At 40.7% G+C, this 19,331-nt stretch overlaps 1 protein-coding gene across 4 annotated transcripts in view; it reads right to left on the bottom strand.

Annotated features, from left to right (window-relative positions):
• Positions 1–19,331, bottom strand: part of SSPN (sarcospan) — a 256,373-nt gene that overhangs the window by 178,671 nt on the left and 58,371 nt on the right. For 2 of the 4 annotated variants that reach the window (XM_078075795.1, XM_036080187.2), the window contains exon 1: positions 1,420–1,980. The exons of the other annotated variants lie outside the window; for them this stretch is intronic. In XM_078075795.1, coding sequence (XP_077931921.1) covers positions 1,420–1,695 — 276 coding nt within the window. In that variant the 5' untranslated portion in view covers positions 1,696–1,980. Of the gene's footprint in view, positions 1–1,419; positions 1,981–19,331 lie in introns of those variants that run through there. 4 annotated transcript variants of the gene reach the window in all.

The raw sequence follows: 19,331 nt of genomic DNA, 5'->3' as shown, positions 1-19,331 counted from the left end.
TGATTTAGAAAACTCCAATCATGATAATTTCATGGGAATTCTTAGTACACAAATTAAAAGTTTTAAATTACTTGGCAAGAATTTGTGAGTTCAAATACTCTTAATGAGGAAATACCTGCATCAATGCATATTTATCAGGTGCTTTTAACATCTGTCCCCGACACAAAATTATTTTGAGGGTAGTTTTATGAGTTATAGTTCCTGTGGTCAGTAAAAGCAGTCATGACGCAGTATGATATTAGGGGCCAGAAGTATCCATTCTAGTGTCGCCTGGTTCTGCCACTTTTAATCTCTGGGCCTTGAGAATGTCATTTAACTTCTCTTAGCTTGCTTCCCCGTGTGCCAAGAGGGGTCACAGTTCCCACCTCCAAGCGTTGTTTCACGGATCAAATAAAATAAAAAACTGCGAACTAAATGTACATGAAAGAGATTTTAGTCGGCCAGAATATTAAAATTACAAACTAAATGGGGTGGCAGTGTGGCTCAGGGAGGAAAATGCAGATGTAGTCTGGCTCAAAAAGGAATCAACTTGGCTGACTGGCCGACTGGCCAACTCACGACCCTGGGTGAGTCCGCCCTCAGTTTTCTCATCTGCGAAATGAAATAATAACTATCCCATAAGGATGATGTGGGGTTTAGAAATAATAAATGTAAGGCCTCTACCAGGACAAGCAACACGAGGTGCCCGACAAATGGCACCCGTTTCACATCAAAGAAGCCATTTAATTAAGCCAAGTATGCTGTGTGTTTCAACACTCACAACAGCTGACCAGTGTTCTGCCTAGAACAGTACATCCGTTAGCAGAGTCCCAAACACGCTTCTGCCATGACCAGCCCCCTGCCTTTATCCCACTTTAGACTCCAGCAGATTAAAGCTGTGCTGGCTGTATTCATATTTCCTGCTTTAAAACCTTACTTTATAAAATTTACTAATGAAATCTCAAATGTAAAAAATCAAATTAATACCACCCAATGTGGCAACCCCAAGTGCAGGCTTTTTCCTAACCTGCTTTTCCTCCGTGAACTTACTTCACTGTTTGTTACTTATCTAGAGACAAGGGTGGGGTCCGGGGACCAGGAAGAGGACAAAGGCGAAGTGAATCTGCTGTTGTTATCCAGAATGTTCAAGTTGACCAAAATAAGCCGCCTCTGACTCGCCTCCCCAGCTCCAGGCGGTTAGAGGCAGGCCCGCCCGAGGCGTTTGGAGCAACAAACAAGCGGAAGAGGGGCTCGAGTCCCACCGCGCCCAGCCTTGCCCCCGGGCAAACCAAGTGTGGCCCGCACGTCGCCAAGCAGAGCGCGAGTTAGAGGAGTGGAGCTGGGGAAGGGCGCATGCAGTTGGGTTAGTCTGGACTCGACCATGCTGCTGTGCATTCCTGTTTGGCAAACGCGCTTAGGCAAAACAGACTTGATGCTTACAATGATCCCAGCCCAAAATGGAGTGTCTCTGACTAGCAGGGAGGAGCTGATGCTCGCCATGAGAAAGCCCACCACGGTCACGGCGATGCCCAGGGCCAGCTGCAGCAGCGCGAGCAGCAGCGGGAACCGGCAGCCGCAGCACGTCCGGGCCTCCTCCTCCCCGCACTCCTTGGGGACCCGTTTGCCCGTCTTCGGCCCCATGTCGTCGGGCCCGGCGGCGTCCGCGGCCGGCCCCCCCTGCCTGTGCTGGCCGCGGGGCTGCTTGTCCTTGCCCATGGCCGCTGCGTGGGTGGATGGGTGCGTGTGCGGCGCGCTGGGCCCCGGAGCGCGGCGCTGGGCGGGCTGAGCCTGCCCTGGTATTCGAATTACGGAGGCTGAACAAATATGGAAAACATTTGGAGCCGACTCGCCGAGCCTCCAAAGGCCACAGGGAGCCCGCAGCAGAGGGGGAGTCGAGGGGGGTCGCCAACTGCCAACGCGCAGGGACGCAGCGCCTGTTGGGCCCACCCGTGGGGGGTGCGGACCCCCGCGGGAGACGGCGCGGCTCCCTTGGCCTTCGAAATCCTGGGATCCTGGGCACTTTATGCACTTTAGACAGGCTACGTGTGTGTGTGTGTGTGTGTGTGTGTGTGTGTGTGTGTGTGTACTTTAGACAGGCTACGTGTGTGTGCACTTTAGACAGGCTACGTGTGTATGCACTTTAGACAGGCTACGTGTGTGTGTGTGCGCGACTGTTTTCCTCACTCAAAACCCCAGGATGTTTTTGGTTTTGTTTTTGTTTTCTGAGAGGTGCAATGCAAGGTGATGAATGTTTAATCATTTGAGTTTAATTAACAGACAGTTTAATCCAAAATAGGCATTGCTGGGCTCCAAGCTGCGAAGTCATTTCCAGAAGTTAAATTGTTCTTATTTTCCAACAAAGGAATAGGCTCTTCTCCTTCTTTATAAATTCTGCAATCCAGCTGACAAATAAAGTCACTTTTCCCATTGAGGTATTTGCTTTTGAAAGCACTGTTTATGGAGATGTTGGGCTAATACATTCTCCCAATTGTATGTGTTTTTAAAAGTTCTTTCTGTCGTTTATGTGGACTTCCCAACCAGTCTTCAGTAATCTCCACATCAGTGCCTAGGGGGCTTGTTATATCCCTTGGACATGGACAATTTAATGCAGTCCACATCAGAGATATTTTTAAAGCACCTACAACGTGTTACAACGTAAGGATGTTGAAGATAGATTCAGTCCCAGCCCAAAGTCACAGAACGAATCAATAAAACCGATTATTCTTATTCCCACATATCTGTACTCAGTAGCACTTAGAGAAAATTTCAGTGAAACCACTAAGAAATTATCCCGTCATTTTGGAGTATTTAATATCTACTTTGGTATGGTCATTGTAACATTCAGAAAGATGTATTTAAAATACAAATGATGTTGCCATGATGCTGGGAGAGATAAAGCCTACTCCTAGATTGCTCACTATCAGCTAATTTTAAAGAAAGTCTAATTCCCCGCTTTGTTTTCTTAGAATTATAAACTAATCGTCATCAACTCTCCTCGTAAACTGTCAGGTCCTAACAAAGGTACCTTTGAAAGTATAAAATACATTCTTACTTTATGAACTTCAGTGTTTTCTTATACCTTCCTTCTGGGTCAGTGAGAAAAATATGGTCCACGGAATAAATGCAGTAGCTCGAAAAGCAGAATTCAAACCACACAGGCCAGTGGTCCCCGTAGAAGCAGTAGAAGCAAGGTTCTCTCACAAGAGGGGCATAGGGCTGAGGTAAGGTCATTATCAGCTGTGGGGCGACCACACCACTAGGATTTCTAGTGAGAACAGACAAATAAAAGCTGGTGTTACACCAAGATACCCGCCTCACTTGGGCCTGACTGAGAACAACCCAAATGACAAAACTGTCATGGTTTTTCTATGTAAACATGGTAAACATCTTTAGGAAGCTAACTGATTACACAGAAATAATTATTTGTTGTTATGAATAATATGGAAACTAATTACTGAGTATCCACTCTGTATTAAGTACATGCTAGGTGCTTTGCACACTTGACTGTTACTCCTCACAACCACCTTATAATTATAGTTCCCACTTTTAAAGATGAAAAAATTGAGTATCAGAATTATTAAGTGACCAGATTATTAGGCCACTCACCTAGTTAGTTAGGATGGGGGTGGGGGAACCAAATGTGAACTCTTGTGGATTGCCTATTTTATTAATTACTTCCTACAGGCAAACAAGTGGATTGTGTAAATCATTTATGATTTTAAATAATTTAATGATCATAGGTAGTATTTTATCCATCACAGAACTGGCTATTAGCCTTGAACCTAAGACTATCTGAGAATTTTACAAAAATATCTTGGTTCACCGCCGTAATATATATCTATAATAGTTGATGAAGAGCATTATTTCTGTTACTCATTTGTAACTAGACACAGGCTTTATTTGCTGACCATACAAATGAAACCTGTAGCAGTGAACAACAGCCCAGGTGAACGGTAATCCTTCTAGTCTGATTACAACCACAAACTTCAATTTTCAGCTTCCAGGGAAGGAAGCGTAATACAGGGAGCCTTACACATGCTCGAAGTCCCAACTGCTTGGCTGAATCTATGTTGGAGTGGGCCTGGTCTTATAACCATGAGATGATGGTGATAAGAATGGTATTTTCACTTAACTGACATGGCGAAGTAGAAGCAAAGAAGAGCATGAGAAAAGTTGTCAGAAGGTTAGTGATAAAGAATAATCAAGGCTAAAATGGAATGGGAGGGTCGTTAAGGATACAACAAGGAAAGCTTTTCCTTTATTTAACATGTCCTTTCCACTCAGAAAAATCACCATTTCCAGCTCATCACATAGTTTAACAGAAATGAGCAGGGTTTTTTTAGTGTTCATAAATTATAATGTCTCTGTTTTATAGGTTAAGCAATAATCTCTTCAGATATTTATACTACCAGGAAGAAAGGCAAAGTAGAAACAAATTGTTTTCAGATACTCTACTGGCTACTCTCATAACTCAAAACTAACAGAGATTGTAAATTAAAAATTGCAGAAGAGTAGTTAATATATGATTTGAGATTATTTTGATCCTCTGGGGAAAATAACAAAATTAAGCTTAGTATCTATCTCTGCTGGGTCCCCAATTCCACATTACTGGGAAGTATTTACACTTCAAAAGTTCAGAACTGGGAAGATGATAACTCTCTTTATAACCAATGTCATTAACAAAACGTCCTTAGGAGATCCAACTAGAAATAATCTTTAAACCAATGTTTTTCTGGACACATGATCTTAGATTCACCAAGAACAAAAAAGATTTCATAGGAAAATTATTACAGTTCCAAGGACTGTATCAAATATCTTTAATATGTAATTAAATATATCAGAGTTCAATCAGATTTGATTTAAAGAGGTATCAAATACTCTACAGAGAACAACTGAAAAGTCATTTATGATATGCAGCACCACTGGCCCATATGAAAATGACTATAGGTATTGCTGATATGTGCGTGTGTGTGTGTGTGTGTGTGTGTGTGTGTCCCTGTGTGTACAAGAAATTTTAAAAACTCCCATTTTTTTCTATTTTCTTTTCTCCTATGTCATTAATTTTCAGTGTGTCTTTTGGTTCAATTTTTTTTTTTTTCAGAGGAATTGACCCATTTGTGATTTTTTTTCATGGCAGTTTATATTTTCAGGGTAAGTGTCGTAAGGGAAGTATACCCTTTTGGTCAACAGAGGACTTATAACTTTCTCATTCTATAGAGAGTCTATAAAGATGATAACTACCAGTCATTTTCTAATTCATTCCACTTCCTTATATGATGTTATTTATAATGCTATCAAATTTTTCTACATATAATTTTCTTCATGTAGTTTTGTCCATGTAAGTTCAATGTTTTCACTGCATATGAAGAAATAACTAAATCAATTTTAAATAAGAATACTGGGAAAAGAATGGATAGACAAGTTGTGGTACATCCATACAACAGAATACTACTTGCCAATAAGAAGGAATGTACTATTCACTGTATGTTAATTATACTTCAATTAAATTTTTTAAAAAAGAATGAACTATTGATATAAGCAATGATCTGAATGAATCTTGTTAACAGTACGCTGAGACAAAGAAAACAAACATAAAATAATACATGCTGTATAATTCCATTTATATACAAAATTTTTGAAGGTCAAAACTAATCTTTGATTATTGAATTTAAGACGTGATTATGGAGTTGGCATAAGAGAATTGACTGGAAAGGAGCAGGAGTAGACTTTCTGGAATGACAGAAGTCTTCTTTATCTTGGCTTAGGTGATGGCTATGTGAGTGTAAACAATTGTGAAAACTCATTGAACAACACTTAAGATCTATGCATGTTATTTTATGTAGTGACATCTCAGTTTTCAAAATGTGATAAAAAGAACTCTAGGGAGTTACTGTATATCCATCAGTAATTAACAATTGAACAAGTTGGGACTTTTTTATTACTGAAGTATAGTTAACGTACAATGTTATATTAATTTCAGATGTCCTCAGATTTCACAATGCTATTCATTAATCAATGCTCACCATGGTAAGTCAAAATAGTCACCATCTGTCACCATACAAAGTTACTGCAATATTACTGACCATATTCCCTATACTGTACTTTTAATCTCTATGACTTATTTATTTTATAACTAGAAGTTTGTACCACCAATCCCCTGCATCTTTTTCACCCATCCCTCCACCGACCTCTCTTCTGGCAACCACTGTATTTAAGATTCTATTTATTTGTTCTGTTTTTTAGATTCTACATGTAAATAAAATCATAGGGCATTTGTCTTCCTCTGACTTATCTCACTTAACAGGATACCCTCTAGATCTATCCATGTTATGCCAAATGGTAAGATTTTCATTCTTTTTTTTAATGGTTGTCCCAAATGGCAAGTTTTCATTCTCTTTTCCATTATAATGGAATATATATATATATATATATATCATATCTTTATTCATTCATCTATGGATGGACACTTGGGTTGCTTCCATATCTTGGCTATTGTAAATAATGCTGCAATAAACAGGGGTCCATATATCATTTTGCATTAGTGTTTTTGTTTTCTTTGGGTAAGTACCCAGTAGTAGAATTACTGGATTATATGATATTTCTATCTTTAATTTTTTGAGAAACCATACTGTTTTCTATTGTAGTTGCACCAATTTACATTCCCACCAAGAGTGCACAAGGATTCCTTTTTCTCCACATCCTTGCCAACACTTATTTTTGTCTTTTTGATAATAGTCATCCTAACAGGTGTAAGGTGATTCCTCATTGTGGTTTTGATATGCCTTTCCCTGATGATTAGTGATGTTGGGAATCGTTTCATGGGTCTGTTGGCCATCTCTGTGTCTTCCTTGGGAAAATGTCTATTCAGATTTTCTGCCCATTTTTAAATCAGATTGTTTTTTGGTATTGAGTTGTATAAGTTCTTAATATTTTTTGGATAATAGAGAGTTGGGTTTTTTCAATTATCTTAACAAACTCTTAATTTTCTCCTGCCTTTCTGGCTCCTCTGTATTAATCATCTATTGCTACATAATAAATCACCCCAAAAATTAGTGGTTTGAAACAATAATAATTATCTATTATTTCATAGTTTCTGTGGGTCTCATATTCCAATGGGGCACAGCAGGGATGGTTTGTTTCCTCATGCTATCTGGGGTATCATTTGGAAGGATTGAGGACTGGGGCCTGGAATCATCTGAAGTTTTGGCTGAAGCAGAAGGCTCTGCTTTCAAGGTGACACTCCGACAGCTAGCAAGTTTGGTCCTCTCCATGTGACCTCTCCACTCACTGGCTCTCCACAGGGCTGTTTGAGTATCCTGACAACATGGTAGCCAGCTTCAATCAGAACAAGAGAGTCAGAGATGGAGAGAACAAGGTAAAAGCTATCCTTTTCATGACAGGGCCTCAAAAGTCTTAGTAACTTAGTAACTCTTGAGTCACATTCTTTAGGAGAGAGTCACTAAGTCCAGCCCACACTCAAGGGGAGAAGAATTTAGATCCTTCTATTGAAAGGAAGAGTATCAAAGTATCAAAGAGTATCAAAGACATATTTTAAAACCACCACAGTCTTCCTTCTCAACTTTCTTCATGGATTGTATTTCCTTCGCCAAACTCCTAGATGTTGGTATTCTTTGTCTTCCGTCTTCTTACACTACACATTCCATGGCTTCACTGCAGATTCCCAAATCTAAGGAGCCCAGACTTCTGTCCTTAGTTCTAGGTCTGCAAATATAAATACCTACTCATATCTCCATTTGAATGTCCCAAATGTACCCCAAACTCACTCCCTCCTTGAACTCCACAGAGAATCAAGTAAGGTAAACATAAAATGTCCAGAGGCTTTAGTGGCAAGATGGCCACTGATTGCTTTTGCCAAGAGCAGTCCCATATAGTAGTTTTAAGGTTTCAGTGAGTTTAAGAGTGAGTGGGAAGGGGCAAAGGGGAAGAACATGTGTAAAGAAATCTATAGAAAAGCTTAGCAGAGAAGGGAAAGGGAAAAAAAGATGTAGCTAAAGGGATAATATAAAGTTGAGGAAAATTTTGCCTCTTTTTTATTTTTTTTTTGGATAATTGATCAGATAAGTTCCTTGAGGCAGGAGAATTAGTCAGATGGAAATTCCCTTCATAGGCTGAGATAGGAGGAAAGAATGTAAGACTCAATAGAATGCAGTTAAGTTTGCAGGGTTGGAAAGAAGGCAATTGAGAGAATTGAGATCTTCAGCCTCTTCTAAGATACGTATACAATGAATGTAGTATCAAATATTTTTCTTCTAAATGATGCAGATTTTAGATATAGAGCCTTTCTACTTCCAGATTCTATCTCACAACATATTTATCACTATGCCTAATTATAGACACATTTTCATAAAACCACATCGTTTTCTGACAATTTTCTCTAAAAAAACAAAAACATAATTTTCTGTGAATTACAAAAATAATAATGTCTGGAATGTGTATACATATTTTTATAGGTTAGAAAGTTCTCTCACATATTATCTCTTTAAATCTAACCAAAACTCTATAAAGTCAGAATTTCTTCAGAGTGGTTAAGTGATTTGCTCAAGGCTATATTTTTCCTTCTTACTCTAAGACCGGTGTCCTTTCAATATATATTTTAGCTGAATGACTTGGACTTTGTTAGATTTATGGATACACAAAAAATTGTACAAGTTTAATGTATATCTTGAGTTGAATTTTTCATTGCATGAAGAAATTGCATTAGTACGTTTATGTTAACACACAGGTTTGACATGTTAACATATGTGTTAAACCTATGTAATAAGAGCTCTGCCCCCAATTCCAATGTGTGGGCTTTTTCCCCCGATAACACCAAGCAGTTCTCTAAATGCCAGCTGGGTGTTCTACATTTCAATTCAATTCTGACTCTATTGACCTAGAGACAGCCTTGATTCCATAGGTTAAGGGTTCAGCTCCACTTAGACGAAGACTGGTCCAACTTCAGATGTTGTTACCTGTGCTTCTGACTTACTGGCTATGGATCAGAGGTTCCCATGATCCTCTCCTTGGGTTTGATTAATTTGCTGGAGCAGCTACAGAACTTACTGGCTTGTTACAAACGATATTCAAGGATACTAACCAATAGCTAGATGAAGAGATACAAAGGGCAAGGTCCATAACAAAGGAGCTTCTGTCCTCATGGAGTTTGGGGCCTGGCACGGTGGCATGTGAAAGCATTCTAGTTCACCAATGATCCTTGTCCTTTGGGTTTTTATGGAGGCTTCATTACATAGCCTGATTAATTCATTGATTATGGGTGATTGATTCAACCCCCAGTCCATCTCATCCCTGGAGGTCAGGGGGTAAGACCAAAACTTCTAACTCTCTAATCACACTGTTGGTTCTCCTGGCAACCAGTCCCCATCCTTAGGAACAGGCCCAATATCATCTCATTAACATAAAAAAGACACCTTTATCACACTCATCACTTAGGAAATTCTGAGGACTTTAGGAGGTCTGTGCCAGAAATGAGACAGAAACCAAAGATATATTTCTTATAAAATCACAATATCACAAGGGTACACAGCGCTTTGTACACAGAAATCCCTGCCAAGTCCCAGGGCAGCAAGGACAGATGCTATCTAGAGTCCAGATCATAAGCACCATGAGGGCAGACACCATGCCTTCCTAATCACCTCCAGTCCTGCAGTACTCAGCACAGTGCATAGAATGCTGTATGGTTTTAGCAAATATTTATAGATTCTAAATAGTCATGCTGCTTATACACGATTCATCTGGATTCAGATATTTCTGACATAAACAATATTTCTTTAAAATCCTTGAATTTTATATTCTGTTTGCCCATTTTTAAGAGTTGTCTTTAGGAATCATTCAAATGGACACTTTGGATGAATGATAATCAGGCTTTCTAAATAATAACATTAAAAACACCACAAAGTCATTTTTAAATATCCGATGTGCTATAAGCAAACTCTATGATTTTCACTCTGACCACGAACCCTCCTCCTTAGTTAGAAAAACTGAGTCACTGTCTGACCCTAAGCCAGACTGACGTCTTTTATCCTTTTCATAATATGCAGGTTTCCATAGACTTATAACTCCCGGCATTTGGTTCCATATCCAGTCATCACCACCTTTAAAGACATCTTTGGCCCAAAGACAAATTCATGCCGGCCATGTTCTCTTTCTCCTACAGTTCTTCTGTGAATTCTCTCATATGCAGCTCTGAGAGTCTTAGCTCTAACTCTTACCAGCTGTGTGATGTAGACACTTTCCCACACCTCTCTAAGCCTCAATTTCCTCTCTATAAAATGTGAACATTACAAGTACTTATCTCAGAAGGTTGCCATGAAGTATAAATACAGCAGTTCATGAAAACATGAGACCATTTCCTGACATGGATAAGTAATCAATAATTGTTAGCTATTATCCTAGCCCTGCCCTGTTTTCTTATTCACTTTTCCTTTCCTATGCATTATCTTTCTCTTTGGCAATTCCGTCCTCGTGGTTTTTCCTCCCACATTCTCCACAGAAGAGTAGAACCCTCCCTGTCCTCTTATACTCACTGCCTGATATCTCTCTAGCTTTAGCTACTAAATCAGTGCTTTGCTTCATAATATAATTTTATTTTTCCTCACCACCACCCACTGTATTCTCACCCAGCTTTGTAATTGGGACTTTTCCAGAATGATCCCTGGAGAAAGATGATTCAGCCCACTCTCTTCTATTGCTTTCGAGCTCCCTCCACGGGAACTTTGACCCCACCCACTGCTTCAGGGAAGTGACTGTCCACAAATGCTGTCTGACACCCCAGCCAATCATGAAAGGGCTGCCATTTTATTTATAATCTTGTGCTATGCACCCTGTGAAGGTAACATCAAATTAAGATGGAAATTCACATGTGACTTCCCCAACCGATTTCAAATTATGTTCCAGAAGTTGCTAAATTGCTGGCACTTCAAAAACAATGTTTTGATAATCTAGTATTAAGCTAGATTAGTTAAATTATGACAGAAAAAAAGTTTCCATTTCTCAAATGTTATACTCCCTGAAAGATCACACGTGATATGATGGATGACACTGTTTTTGATGGCCTAAAATCCCTCTAACATTGGAGGATGACCCCTCACCCATCTCAATATGGTCTTGTGAGACTGCTGCCCACTCCATGACCACAGGAATGGGCCTTTGGCCCTGGTCTAGCTAATCACAGTATCCCTGCTCCTCCCCTGGGTTTAAGGGTCAGGTACATGAAGGAGAAGCCAAGGCAGAATGAGTAAGAATTCTTCCATTAAGCATGAGGTAAGGATGCTGGGGTGGGGTGCAATCGTCTCTCTCTCTTTTTTTTTTTTTTTTTTGGAATGGAGTCTACCAATTGTAGGGTTTCTTTCCCACAACTTGGAGAGAGTCTTTCTACAACAGGTGAGAATAAGATCAATGAGCAGAGAAAAACAGAGGTGAGAGAAAGAGAGAATTTGACAACATTATTTGAGCTTCAGAAGACAGCTCTGCCTGAAGCAAGCTCCTTGAGTATTCCAAGGCAGGAAATGGTCTTGTTTGCCACTATGCCATCATTCTTGGCACACACGAGGTGCTCAATCAATATTTGTTGAAGGGTTAAATAAATAAACAAGTCAAAAGGTATTCCTTTTAAGTGAGTTATTTCTACCCCTTGAAACTGGAAGCTACCCTAACTAATGCACCCAGCCAGGTGAATTTTAGCATCGCCCACGAGCATCCTCATCTCTGCAACAACAGACCTGCAGTGGCAGAAGAAAAACATAGAGAAATGACAAGTGAGTAGTGAGTTCATTTCCAAAAAGACAGGAATGTTTAAATAGCACATTTTTTTTCTGTCAAACTGTGTAGAAAAATAGGAAGCCATTGTAGGGTAGGATAGACATTTTATAAAAAGGTGTCTATTTACAACAATTTGGCATGTGGGGAAAGGCCAATTGCTATTTATAATCTACACCACCTTTAGCTTAGGTGCACTTGTACAAATAAAGCATCGTGCTCAATTAGTTAATTATACCTGAAACTTTTGTTGCTCTTTTATTAGCCTAAATCATAAAATTAAGTAGTTATGTTAACAGATACTTGCATGCACTGGTGTTGAGCCAAGAATGCAGGTCAGAATCGCCTATAGAGTATTTAAGATGTGTTTTGGTGTGTTTTTTTTTTTTTTTCCTAAGTGCCTAATTTAGTTATATTTGGGATGCAGTTTAGGCATTTAGTATATTTAGGATGTACCCTCCTGCTTAAGTCTCACTCTACAAACCTGCCCAGGACACACCCCAGCTAAGCCGTCTCCTAATGCAAATTCCTTTCCCAAAGGTTAACTGTTTAACTATATCGTTTTAATTCTTCTTGGTGCCACTTTCTCAGTAGTGAGCTGCCTTTACAACATTCCTTCTTGCGTTCATTCAATAAACATTTACTGAGTGCCTAATATTGTTAAGTAACCCGGGTGGCACGGAGGGTTAAAAGGCAGGTTCCTGCTCTCAAGAAGCTCACATTCAACTGGAGGGAGACACCTCCCAGAAAAGTGTAATAAAGTGTGACATGTGTGAGAACAGGATTGCGTGTAGAGTACAGCAAAGCACAAAGGGCAAAGTGACTCTACTACAGTGTATCACCATCTAAGGCACACAGACTGGGTAGTTGGGAAATGTGTGGCATAGCAGAGTGATCATTCATGCCTTGTCCTTATTTATCTGTGAGGTGACTCTGGAATGTATCAGGTAGGACCTGCTGGTTCATGAAATCCTGTCACTCAGCCAACAGCTCCTTCCCAGTTTCACTTCTGTGCTCCTCTGCCCCCAGGGTAATAAGGGTATAATCAGACTAGGACAAGGTATGGGGAGGGGGGGTGTGACTGACTAAACACCCAACTATATTGCTGGCCCTGGGGGGACAGCTCCCCTGAATACTGGAGAACCAATTCTTGCTGGAATTCATGAACTCCATGCCCATCAATCATCCGCAGCTTTCTTCAACATCTATTTTTTACTTAGTCATACTTTTTGTCCATAAGCTATCTTCAATAAACATTTAACACATCATGTAAGTGGTCAGAAAGAGCATTTTTTTCTTTCTTTTTTTTTTGCATTTTTTTCAATATCATGTATGGTTCTAAAATTCATGCATAATTTTAAGTTTTGTTCCTAAAAGCCTAAACAATCCATATTTTAAATCAAAATAATTTTATCTTCTTATACATCCTCTTTAGAGGGAGTAGGGGAAGCAACACAAGAGAAGAAAAGGGAGGAAATGTGAAACATTTATCAAAGTGAGTTGCTTGGGTTTTAATAAGAATGAAACTGGCACCTAGAAAACAACTTATCAAAATGTTAAAAGCAATTGCTTGGGGGGGGGGGGCAGGGGAACATGGATGATATTTTCCCCTTCTTCCTACTTCTCTGTTGTCCTCTAATGGGCACATTACATTATGATGTTACTAACCAACAAACAAACAAAAACAAATTAAAAAACAAAACAAAACAGAAAACCCCTTAGTTTTCAAAAGAAACTCACTTCCATTGTTCCAGAGGCTGCATTTCATTTTTGCTTTCTTCCTCTTTATGAGAGAAAATATTTCCATTTTATTTACTAATATTTATAATAGTCTTTCCTCTGTGGTTGCCTATCTAGGAGAAAGATGAACTATGCCATTAAATGTTCTACATATTGACCACTGATGGTCTTTGGTCAGATCTCCAGCTTCTACTCACTTTCAAAGTCCCAGCTGACTTGTCACCACTCTCCAACATCCAAAGGGAGAGTTCACAGCCCTGGTCACAGGTCAGATGTTCGCTCCGTAAATACAAGGTTTACTCTACAGAAAGGTCTATCTCAAGCCCCCCTTCTCTGTGAAGATTTTCCTCACTCTCCATGCCATTGAACTATTTCTTTTTTGAACTTCTACAGCATTATATATATGATGTAAGGTAATTATTTATATGATCTTTCAGTCTGTATTTGCTTTACATGATAACCTTCACTTGTAAAGCATCACTGGTTAGCTACTGTGTGCTAGGAACTGTGTTAGCACTCAAGAGTGAACAGGATGGGGGCGCCTGGGTGGCTCAGTCGGTTAAGCATCTGCCTTCAACTGGGGTCATGATCTCAGGGTCCTGGGATGGAGCCCCACATCAGGCTCCCTGCTCAGCGGGGAGTCTGCTTCTCCCTCTCCCTCTGCCTCTCTCTCCCCACCTCCCTGCTGTGCTCTCTGCTCTCTCTCAAATAAATAAATAAAATCTTAAAAAAAAAAAAAAAGGATGAATGGGATGGATTACAGAATAGAGTACAATAAATAACAGCAATTTATAAATACACACAGTGCTTTGCAAATCCAGAAAGGGAGTACCTTACTCTTTGCCCATCCAGATTGTTTTTTGCAGGCTCTGGAGCAGCAATCTTCCCATGTTCCACCCTACACCTTGACCGCCACCTTCAAGAAGTTGTTATGGGCTTGTTAGAATCCAGTGCACCCACTGGCATAGTGGTGTCAGCAGGACAAGCTTGCTTGTTCTTCCTCTCCTCAAGTTTTCCTTCATAAGTGAATGTAGCAGGCCGAGTTGGGGGCTGTTTCTTTGGGAAGCCCATGGCCCCCTGAAGCTCTTATTTGAGGACCGGTTCCTTTATTCCAGTTTCTTCCTTCCATGTGGCCATCTAGAATACCGTATAATTTGGGATGATGACCAGGAGCTGCTACAAAGCCCAGGATGGATGGCTAGCCTAGGCTTTGTGATCCAGCTCAGAACCACACTGCAACCTACAATGGTGTCTGGGTCCAAAGTCCAGCTAGCAACTTCCCACATTCTCTACACATTCATATCGCTTGGGAAACTCATGAGGAAGGGAGGCTGTGGTTGGGAGTACATCTAAGTAGTCTGAGTACCCCTTTTATAATACTATCAACACCCTCCCTAATTTCTAACATGGGCCATTTGGGGTAGAGATTGGATCTTAAATTTTTTTATAGTTATCTAAACAACAGACAATTCGATACATAGAGGATGCTCAATTTAAAAAAAAATCACAACTTAGTAGATGGAGAAATTCTCTCTGGACCAGATGTGCATATATTAATTGAATGTAGTTTCAATTATAAGATGCTGCTAAGATAATACTTTTAAAAGAAAGTTTTGTGATAAAAAGAGATAGGTATAAGATACTAAGATAAAGGTAACAATTTCTGAAAGTCTAAGGGGGTAGAATCAGTCAGTGGTTCTGATTCCTGAATGTGTATCAGAATCACCCACAACGTTCTTTTTAAATGCCTGTGACCTAGAACTTTCTCTAGAGATTCTAATTCAGAAAGTGGATTAGGCATACAGCATTTGTACTTTTCAAAGACTATAAATGATCTTGATACATGGCTAAGATTGTAAACCACTGTCTCAAATTAAAAAAAAAAAAAAAAAAGAACAAAGTCCAGGCACCAATTAATGCATCTGAAATAGCTCTGGTCCTTCACCTTTGTCAATTAAAAAAAGTTAAGCTTTTACTTAGTAAAGCTAGAGTTGCTCCAACATTTGGAACTTTTCTTTGGGAGGTTTCATCAAAGATGATTTAAAAACTAATCAAGATAATTATCCTTTTTACTTAATCATTGAGTAAACCTAGCCTGTTATTGTTATTTTGTTAAAGACTGATCACCAACTTAGGACAGAAATTTAGAGTCAGAGGTAATCAACTCATTCCTCCACTCCCGCATTGAGCTTCCCATAGTGAATGCTCAATAAGCCCCTCTTGAATGAATGAATGAATGAATGAGTGAATGATTCCACGTCCTCATTTTTACAAATGAGGCTCAGATTAGTTGAGCCACCTGCCCACATGCTCACTCCGCATTGATGGCTGTGTTGGGACTTAAAACCAGGTTAGCTCACTCTTCATACTCAACTCCTTCCAGCCTGCCACGTGCTTTACTCACCTCCAAATGGCTGTCGATCTGGAGAATGCTATTAACTGCCATATCAAGCATTAAAAATAATGTACCACACAGGGTTTAAGAACAATTCTCAAACAATAATTAACAAAAATACGTGTTGCAAACAGGAACTATGTGAGTGGAAAGTGACACACTTATTTTCTACAGTGAAGCTCTGGCTTCTTTAAAACTCAGGTTTTGATTCTGTATTTCTACATTGCACAAAGTTACGCTCTCCTTATAGGCATTAATAGGCCGGGTTTAGTTTACTTTGTATTGTCCTTCAGGCCATTATTTCACTGGATATGTTTGGCTCTGATCATCCTACAAAGCAAAAAAACAAAACAAAACAAAACAAAAACAAACCAACAAAACAAAAACTTATCCTTGATCTATAATTGGTGTCTCTGTTGTCACAATCATACATTTTTAAGATAAGACTGCCAGATTACCTCCCTGATAGCCTTTTGTAAACCATCCTGTAGAACCAAGAGAAACTGTGGGTTTAGAATGCATTCTCACCACACCTCCTTTTTAAGCCACCACTGAGAAAACAATTATAGCAATAAGACAGAGGAAGGAGGCTACCATTGTTACCGACCTCCTTCCAACAGTCAGAATGTCAGAGCAGGACTTTGGTCCTAAATAATAATTTTGTTTTACAACGTAATTTTTGCTGCTATCTTGTCTTTAAATAGAAGATCACAGTAACATTCATTCAGGTAAACAAAGAAGTGGATAAAATGAAAGTTTTCCCAACTCTATTGATAACAGTTTCTTTGGATAAAAGGAAGAAAAAAATGAGCATTAGACTCTAAGAAAGGAAAAAGATTTTCTCAGAGATCACAGTTTTTTGCTGATATGAGCGAAGCGGTAAAGAAAATAGATCCCCTTTAAACAAGAGTAAAACTTGTGTGAGATTCTGTGCAGTATCAGAAAATCATTCTGCTTTCTGCGAAGCCTGTCCCTGGTCCTCGAACAATACGGTCTCTTCCCTGGGGCACAGCCAAACTGGTGAGCGTTATCATGGGCGCATCTAAAAGGACTGGTAGTTAGTAGGGGTTGTTTCCCCCCTGGAGATGCTTGATTCTTCCCTTCCAGAGCTGTAGGTTCTGCTACATAGCTCCCACTTTTATTCTTGCCCCCAGTAGGCTCTATTCCTGCAAACAACACTTGATACGTGTTTTAGCTTGGAGCGGAACTCAATGCTGCTGAGCCCCGAACTATGTTCAGGCTGCTGTATGATTACAAGATGTTTCCTGATGCTCGAGAAGATAAAAAGACAAAAATCTGATGCCCTCTCCATTCCTCTCCAAAGATCTCAAGCACCTTTTGAGTTTTTGTGTCTCTTAAAATAATGTTTCTTTCACCCCAGAATATATCTCTGGAGTAAAAATGCTTAGTTATTAAACTGTGAACATTAAAGCTAAATATTAGCTCAGGGGGAAAACAGACTGTGTACCCAGAAAGCCCAGGGGACAGTTAAGTGAGAAAAATCAAGTTTCTTAAATTTAGTGGTTTAGTTTACATTTTGTAGGATGAGATTATGTGTATGTAATGTACAATGGTGGGGCTTCTGGGGCTGGTGTGGGAGGTGAAGTAAAAAGTCCCTTCCCTTGTTGTCGCCCCTGACTAGGTTCTGCAAGCACCCTAGTGTCTCAAGGTGTCGGGACACTCTGTTCATCCTGTCAAGAAAAGAAATCTCGCCGCTCCGCGCACAGTCGTGCGAATGAATATTCAGCACCTCCAACTCAGATTCACGGCTAATGATCCAGATTCTGTATCTTCAAGGGCCAATTGTGCGGCCTCCTTCTTGCATGCTGCCTTTCTTTTTTAGCAGTTTCATTATTTGTTCACACCTCCAGGAGAAGAAGTGGAGAAAGAAGATGAAACATAAATTCACCAACTTTTTTCAACTTACATCCTTGCCAAGTTCTCTGGTTCCAAGAGGGCTGTGGGAGAGCCCGGAGCTCTAAGGGGGAAGGCTTCTGCTGCGTGTCACCAGCCTACCACCCAGCACACACCCTCACCTCGGGACAAACGCACAAACGGGTGTCCTCTGGACAAAAGGACAGCAAGCAGCCTAAGTAAATATTTTACTACGGCACTGCAGAAAACCAAACAAACAAATAATAAAAGCCTGGCTAAATTCAGGATCCAACCCTTCTGAAGGTTTCAATCACCCAAGAGCTGGGCAAGAGCAGAGACGGCAACACCGTGTGTGTGTGTGTGTGTGTGTGTGTGTGTGTCTGTGTCTGTGTGTGTGCATGTCTGTGTGTGTGCGCGCGTGTGTGAGGGTAGTCGAGAACCCACAGAGAGGCAACACCTTGATTGGGTTTGTTGCCTACTTCAACAGGTAGCCTTACACTGAGAAGGATGAAATTCAGTTTGCTTGTTCTTGATGGCTTTCATAGAGTTTGCTGGCACCATTTTGCGGGGGCTCTTAGGAAGCGTTTGGAACTTCGGCCATACAGTAGAGCCAGGATTTCTGACGCGGTATGGGTGCAGTCATGAGAAACTGAACAAAACGCCCAGGCAGAGCTTTTGTTGGGGATGGTTTAAGGAACACAGTGCACCCACAAGCAACACTGTGAAATGGAGAAGGTTTCTCTTGACATGGGACCCCCTCACTTTTGAATCCTCCTCTATCTTGATGGTGCCGTGTCACTTGCCTCCACTCCCCACACCAAAGCGCCTGGCTCCGCTCCCCAGAAACGCAGGAGACGGCAACCCCTCAGCATGAGTGAAATCCAGGCCACATGGTACGAGCTTAATCGCTTCCAGCCCTTCCCCTTGCCCCCAGTATAGAAAGTACAAACCCCTCAGGATGACTCCCCGCCTGGCCCCTCCCCCCTCCCCCTCTCCCCTCTGCCCAGTCTCCAGCCACACGAGGGTCCTGTCCTTCCTCAAGCACTGCTCCCTTCTTGCTGCAGGGCTTTTGAACGTTCTGTTCTCCATGACTGGAACACTCTTTCCCCCGCTGTCCCCCTGCTATCTCCCAGGAAGCCTGCCTTGACCCCAGTCAGCTCTGCCCCTCAAGCCCTTTCCTAGAGCTCTGTGCAGCTCCTGTCCAGGTCCCTATGTCAGCGCTGGTTCTTTGTGTGATGCTGGGCTCCCTCCCCAGCAAGAAGTCTGTGTGTCTCTGAGCTCTTGATATAGACATAGTTATTGCTGCATCCCCAGCACAGAGCCTGGCCCACAGCAAATGCCAAATAAATATTTGATGACCGAATGATTCAATGAACTAATTAATCTAGCCCAGATATCTACACTAATATCATATCTTTAAAGAATCTAGTATCTTTTAATTCTTAAGAAGGCTTTCAAGTTTTCACCCCAGGCCGACTGCTCCTACTGGAGGAACAGACCAGAGGCCACCCTTGCCGCAGAGGAGACCATGGAAGATGCTCAGGGCACATCTGAGCTTCTGTGTTCG

Source organism: Halichoerus grypus, chromosome 6 (assembly GCF_964656455.1).
Source record: "Halichoerus grypus chromosome 6, mHalGry1.hap1.1, whole genome shotgun sequence".
NCBI classification, from domain to species: Eukaryota; Metazoa; Chordata; class Mammalia; order Carnivora; family Phocidae; genus Halichoerus; species Halichoerus grypus.
Note: the sequence above shows the minus strand (reverse complement) of the source record. Positions and strands in the feature narration are given on the sequence as shown.